Below are 14,208 nucleotides of genomic sequence, written 5' to 3' on the forward strand. Positions count from 1 at the left end.
TAGGTTGATATATTTCTGATTACTATCCCAAGAGGCTGATACTGTTCCCAAATCTTTAAATTACTTAGTTTTATCCAATCAAATGGAGGGAATTCAACATACATTCTGCATATTTACTGAAAATTTAATTTTGTTTTAAAAAGTTTACCCCAATGCATATAAATTGACAAAATTGTAGCATTGTCTACTCAGAAATTTACATACTGAGTAGACAATTTACCCCAAGAGGCTGATCCTTAAATTGTTAATTTTTTAATTATAAAATAGATTTAATATATTATAATAAATAATGTCAGTTTATGTATTTTTTTGTATAAAATTTATATGTAAACCTAACGTTTCTCATCATAAAAATAATATATACAAGAACAGAAACAATCTCTTTATAAAATAGTAAATTTCATTGTAAAAAAGTGTGTACACTTTTGCAAAATGTCAAAGGTCATGGGCTGTTACGCTGTTAAGGTTCTTGAAATTTGGTAGGCTCGTAGGTCGTCTGAGCCTTCTTTCGGTCCAGCCCAATTGTGACCAAAACCCTTCCGAAAAGAATACACGGCCCATCCTATTGTTACTCCAGTCTGCTTCCACTGCTCCCATTTTTTCCTCTTATTCTTCTTCCTCTTTCTCCATTTCTAGGGTTCCATTTTTCGCAATTTCTGTATGTACTAATACGTGCCAATTCACCCATGAGACCCCATATGAGAAACCTTAATCTCCTCCTTATTCTTCTCCTCTTGGGTCTTCACCTCTGCTCAGTCCTCTCCTGGAAGAGAGATGAGTTCAGAAACTGCAACCAGACCCCTTTCTGCAAGCGCGCCAGGTCCCGCAAACCAGGATCCTGCTCCCTCGTCGCCCGCCACGCCTCCATCTCCGACGGTGAGCTCACCGCCAAGCTCCTTACCAAGAATCAAGATAATGTGGAAGACCATGACCAAATCCAGCCCTTGGTTCTCACTCTCTCCGTGTACCAGGATGGCATCCTACGTCTCAAGATCGACGAGGACCCCTCCCTCGGTCCACCTAAGAAGCGCTTCGAGGTCCCCGATGTGATCGTCCCCGAATTCTCTAACACGAAGCTCTGGCTCCAGAGGGTCTCGACGGAGACGATCGAAGGCGATGCGGAGCCTTCGTCGATCGTGTACATATCTGACGGATACGAGGCGGTTCTCCGGCACGACCCGTTTGAGGTTTACGTGCGTGAGAAGGGTAACGGTAATCGTGTGATTTCCTTGAACTCCCATGGATTTTTTGATTTCGAGCAATTGAGAACGAAGAGAGAAGGTGAGGAATGGGAAGAGAGATTTCGAAGTCATACCGACTCGAGGCCGTACGGCCCCCAGTCTATTAGCTTCGATGTGTCGTTTTACGGCGCAGATTTTGTGTATGGGATCCCAGAGCATGCTACGAGCCTCGCTTTGAAGCCGACCAGAGGCCCCGGAGTCGAGGATTCCGAACCCTATAGGTTGTTTAACTTAGATGTGTTCGAGTACATTCACGATTCTCCATTTGGGATTTACGGGTCGATTCCATTCATGATTTCGCACGGGAAGCAACGCGGGACTTCCGGGTTTTTCTGGTTGAATGCAGCGGAGATGCAGATTGATGTGATGGGAGCGGGATGGGATGCCGAGTCGGGAATTGCGCTGCCGTCTGAGAAGAATAGGATCGATACGTTTTGGATGAGTGAGGCAGGAATAGTGGATACATTCTTTTTTGTTGGTCCGGGGCCCAAGGATGTTGTGAGACGGTATACGAGTGTGACTGGCATGCCCGCTATGCCACAGCTGTTCGCGACAGCGTATCACCAATGTAGATGGAATTATAGGGATGAGGAGGATGTTGATCATGTGGATTCCAAGTTTGATGAGCACAACATTCCTTACGATGTGTTGTGGCTCGATATCGATCACACGGATGGAAAAAGGTATTTTACTTGGGACAGTACGCTTTTCCCGCATCCAGAGGAGATGCAGAGGAAGTTGGCCACCAAGGGAAGGCATATGGTTACGATTGTGGATCCTCATATTAAGAGGGACGACTCGTATCATGTGCACAAGGAGGCCACGCAGAAGGGGTATTATGTTAAGGATGCCCATGGGAATGATTTTGATGGCTGGTGCTGGCCTGGTTCTTCGTCGTACCTGGATATGTTGAGTCCGGAGATAAGGTCATGGTGGGCTGACAGGTTCTCTCTTGAGAATTATGTTGGTTCAACTCCCTCGCTCTACATCTGGAATGACATGAACGAGCCTTCTGTTTTTAATGGTCCTGAGGTATGTTACTTCCCTTTTTGTGTTCCTACATGTTCCATGCTATTTTTTTTATTCCTGTGTGCATGTTTTTCATTTTTTGTAGTTGAAAGACTGATGAAGTAATGCAATGCAGACATGTGCATGGGTTCCTTGTGTTGTTTTTCATTTTTCTCTTTCTGAAATAACGGAGTTTTTTTTATTCGTAATCAAGATTTTTATTAGAAAACGCTGAAATAATAGAGGTTTTGTTTTTACATATAGTAATAGAAGTTTTTGTGAAATCAAATAATTGTGACCAGTGTATGTAGCACTCATATTGCATTCATGCTAAAACTTATTAAATCTACTTATTTTCTAAGCCAGGTAGCTGTAAGTTTGCACTTCCTATAATGATGTTGGGTGGCTTGTTGAAGAACATAGAAAAATAGGCTGCAATGTCAAATCAATGCCTTTTAGTTATTGGAACTGACCATCAAACTGGTTTGTGATAAAACCAGCTAGAACCGATCAGTCCAGTGAGGTTTCAGTTGGCTAGTTTGGAATTTTTTTTAGCACCCCTATTGAAATCTGAGCATATTTTTCTTCCAAGTTTGAATCCCCCTTCTTCACCTAACTAGGGGCATTTTAGGAAGTCATTATGTTTATTTTGTTTCATTAAATGTGAGCCATTTATAAGCTCAAATCTATTTTGAGGGGAGGGATTTGTAGTTTATCACTTTGTTTATGATAGTTGAATAAAGATTTTCTTTTTGAAACACAAATTGTGTCACTCATTAACAAGTCGGGCCTGTTCCATGCTTTTTTAATTTCATTATTACTGCTTATTAAGAGGAATCTGAAATTAATTCGAGAAATCTGAATTTATGTTGCAATGAGTCTTGAGTGATGCTAGAAGATTTTGAACTTCAATGGTGTTGAATATGGATGACCACCCCCCCCCCCCCCCCCCCCCCCCCCCCAAAAAAAAAAAAAAAAAAAACCGGCGCACGCTGCGCTTACTGATAAAAAAATCACATAATTGTTATTACTTGTCGGGGATGACGTTTAGAAATTAGATGGCTTAAGATAATTATTCTCCCTCTAGAAATTCTGAAAGTAATGCCTTGACTATTTAGTATGACCAGTAACTTAACCAAAAAAAATATTATGACCAGTTGACAATGCCGAGAGATTCTTTACATTTTGGAGGTTTTGAACACCGGGAGCTACATAATGCCTATGGGTACTACTTCCACATGGCAACAGCTGAAGGGCTTGTAAAACGTGGAGAAGGGAAGGATAGGCCTTTTGTTTTGTCAAGAGCATTGTTTGCTGGAAGTCAAAGGTATGGAGCAATTTGGACAGGAGACAATTCAGCAGATTGGGATCATCTAAGGGTTTCAGTCCCAATGGTTTTAACACTCGGTCTTACCGGAATGCCATTCTCTGGTAAAGTGTTATTTATTAGTCTAAAGAAAATAAGCTTTTGCTTTCATGGAACCTCCTTGCCTGTGAGAGCAAGGTGGAGGGTGAAGCTTCTGATTTTTTGTTGACATGTGGTTATGGTTATGTTTTTCTGCAGGTGCGGATGTGGGTGGGTTTTTTGGCAATCCTGAGCCTGAATTATTGGTTCGCTGGTATCAGCTAGGTGCTTATTATCCTTTCTTCAGGGGGCATGCCCATCATGACACGAAAAGACGTGAACCATGGCTTTTTGGGTAGGATGTCCTATGTTGTCGAAGTATACTTCCCTTTTTCTTTTACTTGTCCAAGACACAGGAAGAAAAATATTTTTACTGTTTTTTCTGTTTTCTAGGATGGTTTTCAAGACTTCAAGTTACCCAATATTCCGCCACCCCCAAAAAAAAAGGCTCAAGAAAAGAAGTTAATCCAATATTCCAACCAAATTAGTGTTATTAGCATGTATATTTTATTTGCTGGTAAATGGGGAAAATCAGAAGCATGATCCATCCCACCCAATAGATGCCTTTGCCACTGGTTTGATGGCATTTTATGACATTTTATATGTTGCTATATGTTTGATCATTGATAAGATTTGTTCTGTTATGTAACCCCCTAATAGAAGTCCCAAACCACATGACCTATACTCCAAAAGGACTAGTCAATGATGCAATTGGAGCCTTATTGAAACTTTATAAAGAGTAAGAATTTCTCATTTCCAAGTAATGTGGGATCTCATAGACTACTTACCCTTATCTTTATCATATGGGGTATCACATGTTATGCTTTACTTTATTAGGGAAAATATGATCGTAAATATTATTTAAAGACTGCAGGGAGAAATTTTTCGGGTAAGGTGGATCTTAGCATATAATACCTGGAAAAATAATCCTGCTCAACCGTTGGGTTATGGGTATTATGCAGGCACAAATGCTCAAATTGAGTTGAGCAAGCTTGTGTGAGGTACACCTTGCCCAAGTTTTGTGTTGAATGGAATCCGTCAAAAGACATTTAAAAACCAGATTTTAAATGTTTGCTGTTGCAAACGGTACAAATATCCCAATGTGGGGGTATCTATTTACTTGCCTTGTATGCATCAGTTCCAGTTCCAGCGATCCTAGTGACTGTTATTGATATGGAAAATCCATGGCCTCTTACATCACTGCAGAGAGAGAAATACGGAACTTATCAGAGATGCCATACATGTCCGCTACATGTTGCTGCCTTATTTCTACACATTATTCAGAGAGGCCAACACGAGTGGCGTTCCTGTTGTGCGTCCATTGTGGATGGAGTTCCCTTCTGAGGAAGCTACTTTCAGCAATGATGAAGCTTTTATGGTTGGTAGCAGTATTCTGGTTCAAGGGATTTATACCGAGGTACTGTGGTGACCCCTTGCATCATGTCTTTTAGAAATCTGTCCTCCCATTTGTCACCTCTCTTGTAATTTTTTTGATAAACCAATTTAAACTATTGGATATCTTTGCAGCGCGCAAAGCATGCATCAGTGTATTTGCCTGGGGGACAATCCTGGTTTGATCTGAGAACTGGAACTGCATATAAGGGAGGTTTGACCCACAAGCTGGGGGTCTCGGAAGACAGTGTTCCTGCCTTTCAAAGGGCTGGAACCATCATACCAAGGAAAGACCGGTTTCGGCGAAGCTCCACACAGATGGTGAATGATCCATACACTCTGGTATGTGACGCCCATACAAACCATATAAGCTATTATATAACACTCAAAATCAGAATGAATACGTTCCATGGTTTTGACCTTGCGATGCATAATTGCTTTAATTTATTAACAAGTCTTGACATTAATGGGTTAGGAAGCGTAAGCCAGTTTAAGCATGATTTCTGCTGTTTACTGCAGCTGATATTGCGAACTTCATCATAAACTGCTACCTTCATTAATAGCGGAACTGTTACTGCTCATTTGGCTGGAAAAGAATTCTTATTGCTAATCTCTAGTGTGCCTACCTTAGGTGATAGCTCTTAATAGCTCCCAAGCAGCTGAAGGTAAACTCTATGTCGACGATGGCAAAAGCTTTGAATTTGAGCGGGGGGCATACATTCATCGCCGCTTTGTGTTTTCAGATGGTAAACTGACATCTATGAATCTGGCACCCGTTTCCCCCGGTAAATCCCAGTTTTCTTCAGAAACTGTTGTTGAGAGAATTGTAGTGCTAGGACATGTTCACAGGGCAAAGAGTGCCGTAATTGAGCCAACAAATCGAAAGGTTGACATTGAACTGGGGCCGCTGTGGCTTCAATGGGGACGCGAATCTGCTGCTGTAACCATCCGCAAGCCTGGTGTTCGGATTGCAGATAACTGGACCATAAAAATTTTGTAAGAACCTATAAACTTTGATGACTAGACTGATCGAGTTTTGTTTTTTTGTTTTTTTTTTTGGGGGTTTGGGGGGCGGGCAAATCTCTAGTGTTTCTGGTACGTACGATGATCATTCAATTCATTATCCATGAGATTTCTTTCCATGATCAATTTGAGTGGACGTGGAGAAATCTGGAACTCAAGAACTATATTTAAAGATGCAAAATCTTTTAGTTACCCGACACAGTAAATTTATACGGCAATGTCTGTTGTTACGTCTCGATCTATGATCCTGATGATCAGGAAGGAAGCAGCATTGAAGAATATGAAACAAATTAAAGCCCCCCCTAATTTGGAACAGGCCAGTAATTTGAGACGAACGAGCAGTAGTCCTAATTCAAGATCATTCGTCTATATTAGGGACTCTTATAATATTTTTAATCGCATTAATCATATATATATGCTGATCAGTTGCACATATCGATCATCTTTCTAATGTTTAATTCGCCTCATCATTAATTTCAAGACTTAATTCCTATAGAAATTTATTAATTAAACTCTTGATAAAATCATTAACTTGTAACTAAAAATTCTTAGACAATATTTATTTATATATATATATATATATATATTCAAAGGTTGCAATAAGTTCGACAAGCTTAATTAATTAGTCAAATCTCCCAATAATTAAAAATCTGCACGTACGAGCACTAGTACTATACATACCATATAGCCCATGCATGCACCATATATTGGGCATTCTGTATATTAGAAGTTAGTCGTTGGTATGGTTGTGATGTTTATTGGGTTGTTTTGATGTATTTATAATTGTTCCTCCGCCTGAGTGACGATTGTTTTAATAAATAGACGTGCTGTCCTCTTTCTTTCTTTCTTTTTTAAATGACACCCCGATTTTAACTCCCCATGCAATTTAGTTGGAAAAAATCAGATTAATTAGATGGTGACAATAATAATATTAATGAAGCTGCTAAAAATAAAAATCTTCGATATTATTTATAAATTAATATCGATCTACCATGCAACATCTATTTTTGTGATCAAGTATATGATCAGTTTGTAGAAATTAATCACTAGCTAGCTAAAATGAGAACTTCATGTTAATTCCATTTGCAAAGATGAAGGACACAGATCTATAAATTTCTTAGTTTCACTAAATAATGATCAGGATGGGTTGGGTACGTGTGAGTGAAGAATAAATTAGGACTGCGTCATGATCATATATATAAACTTCCAAAAGCCAATCATGACTATATAAATATATGCAGTACTGATCATAGCTGATATTAGCTCTGAAGCAAACCAGAAGCTGCTGCTGGTACGCACCATATATCGATCGAGACAACTCCAAGCTAGCATTGAGCTGTGGGTCGTGGTATATAATTATATGCCTACTCGAATTAAATGCCTAGCTAGCATCCTCCTCTTCCCACCCACCTTTGCTCACCAATCAGATGCTGCTGCAGACTTCAGATATGTATATATTTATATATATATATAGCTATGGGTAATACACACACACACACGTATATATATATATATATATATGCACATGTTAGCTATCGGTCTTGCAGTAGTACTAGTACTACCACTGCATGCAGCTAGATAGATAAATAGCTGGTCCACGGCCTGATCATTTAGGGAATGGTACTATTGACTTATAAAATAATGACTGGAGCTAATGAACCAGGTCGATCGGGACAAAATGCATATGCCAAGTTGATCTAACCCTAACAATATTCTCTGCATCGATAGGCGGCTGCATGCAATGGATGGACCCGCCACTTAATTTTGTGGTCATTCTCTTATACCTCCACTTTCAATGGTATACATGACCTCCTTCGAGTTAACCTCCATCACTAGAATGACGTCTTCCCACCCTTCCCTGCTTTGTCAACATCAATATAGAATATATATATCTACTACCTACGTACTGCATTAACAAATGAAAGCTGCTGGTGCTGGCCGGAGATCCTACTCCAACTTTTCCATGAAAACATATCATGTACTACTATATATATATATACTACTTGCTAATCCATTTATATTTGAATTAATAATGCATCTATTACCTATATATATATATATATATTTCAAGTTTATGAAATATACTACTTGCTAATCCATTTATATTTGAATTAATAATGCATCTATTAGCTATATATATATATATATATTTCAAGTTTATGAAATATATATATATATAATTATGTGATTTGAATGCTTCTGTTCAATTTTGCGTTGGTTTTACCATATATTTGTATAATCGACATATTCGAGTAGTAGTACTTATACTAAAAACTGTATAACTATAAAGTACTACTGTAATTAAATTGATTGCCTAGTTCATGCCAAGCTCTTTCGAAAGGATAGATAATTAATTATTTTATGCTTCTCAAGCTAGGTACGTGTATATATATATATATATATAATAACTTCACTAAATAGCATATTATTCTTTAATCTATCGATCTAGTATATAAGAATCAAAATGCATGATTTAAAAGTACACCTCAATGTTTATATATGTAGAGCTATTGTTATATTATGTGGTTCATATGGAGTGGATCGAACATGTATACACAAAAAGCAGGTTGATGCCGGAAGTGGAGTGGAGTAGAGTGAGGGGAGCGGAACGGTATAGGGGCATTTTAGAAAATTTCTAACATCTCTGTATGGCTAGGGTTAGTCTAAATACATATAATGTAACCCTATTTTTCCATAGTGATATTTTAGCTGCCACTCGCTCTCGTGGATGTAGGCATACTGTCAAACCACATTAAATTTGTGTATTTTTCTTGTTTTCTCTCTCTTTGATTTTCTGTACTATTCATCGTAATTGTCGCACGTTTTACAACAGCTTTATGTATATATATACTTACATCGATCTGTTTTTTCGATGAAGTAGTAATTGGGTTCCAATTTGAGAGAGAAGAATATTACAATATTAATATTATACCCTTAGTTTTTTTTTCTTTAAAAAGGGAGAGGCGGAGGCGATCAAAGTAGCAACTCTTCCTGGTTGTGATCATAGGAGCCCTTCCCCGTTGCAAAATGTCCGATTTAAGTCATAGCTACTGTTCCAAGGGTGAGCCCGTCACCACAACACCCCTAAAGTATTCCACTAGTCCAAAGCTCATCTCATGGCCCAAAGGTCAGGCTTTACTATTACAAAAAGTAGTTTCAACTTATATCCTAACTCGAATTCCTGACCTTGAAGCCATTAAATACTTGCTCATACCAACTGAGTTACCACCTTAATGGTTAATATGCAAATTAACTACCAAATTAACCACAAGTGGTTGATATACCCTTAATTATATACAAATTAATAAGTAAATTGCATATTAATGTTGTCATGCATACTTACTAATATTTTCTCTTTCTAAGAGGTTGAACCATTATATGCTTGCATGTGCCACTTTTGTATTGCTGGTCATGTTAATTGATTAGCGACTAAACGACATTATATAAACCTGCAAGTTTATTAAATTGATAATAATTGAAAATGAGACTTCAAAAACTTCAAAGATGTGTGTGTGTATTTAGAGAGAGAGAGAGAGACGTACTACCTACAAGTAATGATATATAGGAGCATTAATTGGGTTCTTCAATTAATCGAAACAGCTTGCATCCAAGTTAGATCATCTAATTTGGCCAAAGAATTGGAAAGGATTGATGATCTAAATATATGTCTCCAGTAATATTAATATCTAATTTCCTCAATTTTTGGGCTCCAAGGTACATATAAATATAATGGTCATCATATATACATGTTTCCACATTTTGACTCTTGAAGCAAAGTTACATGATGGTCCCTTCGATTCCAGCTTGAACCAGTAAAACCTATATATATATATATTTATTCTGTTAGTTTGTACATTCTTTGGCATCTGTAGTTTTCTTAATCCATTCATAGCTAGACTAGTCCGAGAGATCCCATAATATTGTAGCTGCAGCTGAGGATTGGACGAGGTTCTGCTTATTCCTAGCTATTAGTAATTAGTACTTTGTGGTTGTTCATACAATATTTTGGTTTCAGATATAAAAATATACTGCATGCATCTTGCATGCATACAGTATATATGTATGTATGTATGTCTTTGAAGGTGAAATTCAAAGTACTGGTTTATGACAATATTGATCTTGATAATTAATAGTACTTAAGTAGGAAGCAATAGTACTTGTGGCTGGCCAATGGGATGGCTGTTTTATTGTCAACGGTATGTAGTATTTGTGTGGTGTGTATTGATCTGTCTGTTGTAATTAGGCAAAGATCCCTTAAGCTTATCATCATAGGACAAATGATAATGTTGAAAAATGATACAATTTGCAGCTTGACAATTAAGATTGATTTGATTTTTATTATACCAGTTTACATGCACATTCGACATGCAAAGTTTAGGTATAACCATCGTAAAATAAGGCTCATGACTCGATGCAACATTAACACAAGCTTCCAAATTAAGGTCACAACTTTTTACACAAAATATATTTTTCATGTAATTTAGGCCACATATATAATAGAAAAAAAAAAACAAAACCCCCCAACTTTTTCTGTACGTGGTATGGTTTCATGGTAAAGATATCAGTAGCTAGCTAGCAATTAAATGATCCGCACACACACACACACACACACACACACATATATATATATAAGATCTTGGCTTAAATCTTTAAAATATCAGGAGCAGCTTGTGGTGCTCTTTGTTTCTTGTTTCCCATCTTTCATTGGACTCGATACATAATATTCCTATATATATATATGCTAGCTAGCAACTTTGGTGACCTTTTGAAATGCATGCGATCGAGGAGTCACGAATTAGACAGTACTTCCCTCGCCAATTAGGCTCATGCATGGCCCTATATAGTATATATCACTACTCCGGATCATATATATATATATATATATATATTAATCACTCCATGTTACAGACGTACATGCATTTCAGCATGCATTTATGGCCACTAGATGATCCTGAAATAACAAAGAAGAGAGAGAGAGAGAGAGAGAGAGAGGGAGAGAGAGTTGACCTAAATATTTTCTTTCATGGGTTTGATGGGGGTGCTTGAAAGATTAATGTACTGGGGTGGGTCTTTGACTCCCGGCCAGTCATATTGGATCTCGGGATCATACAGTATGTGGGTTCCACTTTCTTAATTTACAATTTTTCTTTTTCCACATCATGAAAAGCTGCTATATATATCCTAGTTTCTTCACTCCTTTCCCTCCATTCCTTTCTCACTCAACCCTGTTCTCTTCTTCCAAACTCTCTCTCTCTCTCTCTCTCTCTCTCTCTCTCTCTCTCCTGCATGCCTGGGGTTTGGGTTGGGTAGCGCGAGCATACAAATCATGAACTACAGTGTCTCTCTAATTTGGTTTAGGTTTTGAATGCAAGCGAGACCTACCCGCGCCTTGGCCAACTTCCTAGCTGCTCATCCATATTAAGCTCTCCTTTATTTCAAATTGGAAAGAAAAATTAATCACAGTTAATTAAAAAAAAAAAAAATCCCATTTCCAACGGAGCGCTTCTTTGTTTCTCACGATTATCTTATCTGTTTTGTATCTATTCAATCAAACATGGGGGAGAACCACCAACCCGAAGTTTTTGACGTCTCCATAGACGTTCTTCCTCAAAGTGGCTCCAAATGCTTTGACAATGACGACGATGGCCGTCTCAAACGAACAGGTAAATCTTCCCTAGCGGCCTGCTTCAGAGTTCTTAATTTCTGTGTCTTTAAAATCTAAAAATCTTTTTTTATGTATTCGTGACCAGGGACTGTTTGGACTGCAAGTGCTCACATAATAACAGCAGTGATTGGATCTGGGGTGCTATCCTTAGCCTGGGCCATAGCTCAGCTAGGTTGGATTGCTGGCCCTGCTGTCATGTTCTTGTTCTCCTTCTTCAGTTACTACACTTCATCATTGCTCGCAGATTGTTACCGTGCCGGTGACCCTGTCTCCGGCAAGAGAAACTGTACTTACATGGACGCAGTCCGGTCCATTCTTGGTATAAAGTCGAGAACCTCAATAGTATTTCAATCATATATATATAGTTAGTACTGGTCTTCATGATCAGGATCTTTCAATATAGAAGTAGTATTAATCTTTCTCAGGTGGAGCTAAGGTCAAGGCATGTGGGCTTATTCAGTATCTGAATATTTTTGGAATTGCCATTGGATACACTATAGCAGCATCTATAAGCATGATGTGAGTCAAATATATATATATATATATGTTATCCTAGCAGCAGTTTTTTCTTTTTTGTTTATCTATTTATATTATATCATCATTATAGTCTAATTACTTGGAAATCAATGTTCGATTATACTAATGATTTTGTTTGATGTTAATTGACGTGCATGCACAGGGCGATCAAGCGGTCTAATTGCTTTCATGAGACTGGAGGAGACAACCCATGTCACATGTCGAGCAATCCATACATGATATTGTTTGGAGTAACAGAAATCGTGTTTTCTCAAATCCCGGACTTCGATCAAATATGGTGGCTATCAATTGTTGCCTCTGTCATGTCTTTTACTTACTCTTTAATTGGTCTAGGACTTGGAATTGCCAAAGTTGCAGGTTGAGATCTTCGCTTTCATGAGTAGCAATATTGATCTACTATCCGTATTTTGTATAAATTCAATGATCCATACATACATATATATATATATATATATTTATCAAACCAACTCTTAATATAAACTTCTTCTTTACTTATAATGAGCAGATACAGGAACTTTAAGGGGCCATCTTACCGGAATAAGCATTAATACCGTGACTCAAACCCAAAAGCTCTGGAGGAGTTTTCAGGCTCTAGGCAACATAGCCTTTGCTTACTCATTTTCTGTCATCCTTATTGAAATTCAGGTATTTATAATATACTTTTTTCGTTTAAATAGGAATTAAAAAAAAAAAAAAAAGGTTTGAAACCTATATTTTAATCTATCCTTTACACAGGACACAATCAAATCCCCACCATCAGAAGCAAGGACAATGAAGAAGGCAACCGTACTTAGCGTTGGAGTAACGACCCTATTTTACATGCTATGCGGCTGCATGGGATATGCAGCTTTCGGTGACCTTGCACCTGGAAATCTCCTCACTGGTTTTGGTTTCTACAATCCATTTTGGCTTCTTGATATTGCGAATGCTGCCATAGTAATCCATCTGGTGGGAGCATATCAAGTTTTTTGCCAACCTCTCTTTGCCTTCATTGAGAAAAGAGCTCAACAAAAATGGCCTGAAAGTGAATTCATCACCAAGGAAATTGCAATCCCCGTCCCTGGTTTTCATCCATATAACCTAAACCCCTTTCGTTTGGTTTGGAGGACCATTTTCGTGATCTCGACCACCATTATAGCAATGTTGCTTCCCTTCTTCAATGATGTTGTGGGAATTCTTGGGGCACTTGGGTTTTGGCCTTTAACAGTGTATTTTCCGGTGGAGATGTATATTGCACAGAAGAAGATACCAAAGTGGAGCAATAGATGGATATGTCTCCAAATGTTGAGTATCGCTTGCCTTACAATATCGATTGCCGCGGCTGCCGGTTCAATTGCCGGCGTCATGCTTGACCTAAAGGGCAAGTCCTAGCTACAGGCCGCCATACTAAAACAACTCAACCTGCATATATATATATATATATATATGCTTCTGATGATCATTTTCTGGCAGTCTTTTGGATCAATATCTCATCAATATTGAATAAAAAGGGCAAAAAAAGATGGATCATATATTTCATCAGTTCCATCTTATGAAGGAAGCTGATGATGTTAATGTTAGTGTTCATGCATGCATGGGTGTGGTTAAAAGTACTACAAGTTTTATCAAGTTGTTTTAATTCATCATGTCAGTCTTTGAAAGGGGAGTTGATGATCTATCTTCTTGAGAGATACCCCCTCTAAACGAGAAGTAGTACCAGTACTGGAGAAGTCTGGAGTATAGTACTTGGCTACTTGAATTCAGTTATATGTAGCAGTAGCAGTACTGCATGCAGCCGATTGAGTTTTTTAATGTGAAATATAGCTGCCATATTATTAATTGATCAAAGAAATTATTATCATTCAAATGGTTAGAATGTAAACAAGTAGTACTGTTGTGATCGATCACCAATGTTTAATACAGCAGCTATATATATATAACATATATCCACCACGAAG

General features: G+C 38.0%; 2 protein-coding genes across 2 annotated transcripts; both read left to right on the forward strand.

Annotated features, from left to right (window-relative positions):
• Positions 1-574: 574 nt before the first annotated feature.
• On the forward strand, positions 575-6,261 carry LOC122307266 (probable glucan 1,3-alpha-glucosidase). Its single transcript, XM_043120032.1, has 6 exons — positions 575-2,273; positions 3,407-3,680; positions 3,814-3,949; positions 4,861-5,071; positions 5,182-5,388; positions 5,678-6,261. The coding sequence occupies exons 1-6, from the start codon at positions 687-689 to the stop codon at positions 6,044-6,046; spliced, it is 2,784 nt and encodes a 927-aa protein (XP_042975966.1). The 5' UTR covers positions 575-686; the 3' UTR covers positions 6,047-6,261.
• Positions 6,262-11,275: 5,014 nt separating this feature from the next.
• LOC122307121 (amino acid permease 3-like) lies at positions 11,276-14,111 on the forward strand. The gene is made up of 6 exons (XM_043119778.1): positions 11,276-11,732; positions 11,820-12,053; positions 12,160-12,253; positions 12,414-12,628; positions 12,777-12,916; positions 13,007-14,111. Exons 1-6 carry the CDS (start codon positions 11,624-11,626, stop codon positions 13,640-13,642), a joined length of 1,428 nt encoding a protein of 475 aa, XP_042975712.1. The 5' UTR covers positions 11,276-11,623; the 3' UTR covers positions 13,643-14,111.
• Positions 14,112-14,208: the final 97 nt, after the last annotated feature.

This window comes from Carya illinoinensis, chromosome 4, assembly GCF_018687715.1.
Source record: "Carya illinoinensis cultivar Pawnee chromosome 4, C.illinoinensisPawnee_v1, whole genome shotgun sequence".
Taxonomy (NCBI): Eukaryota; Viridiplantae; Streptophyta; class Magnoliopsida; order Fagales; family Juglandaceae; genus Carya; species Carya illinoinensis.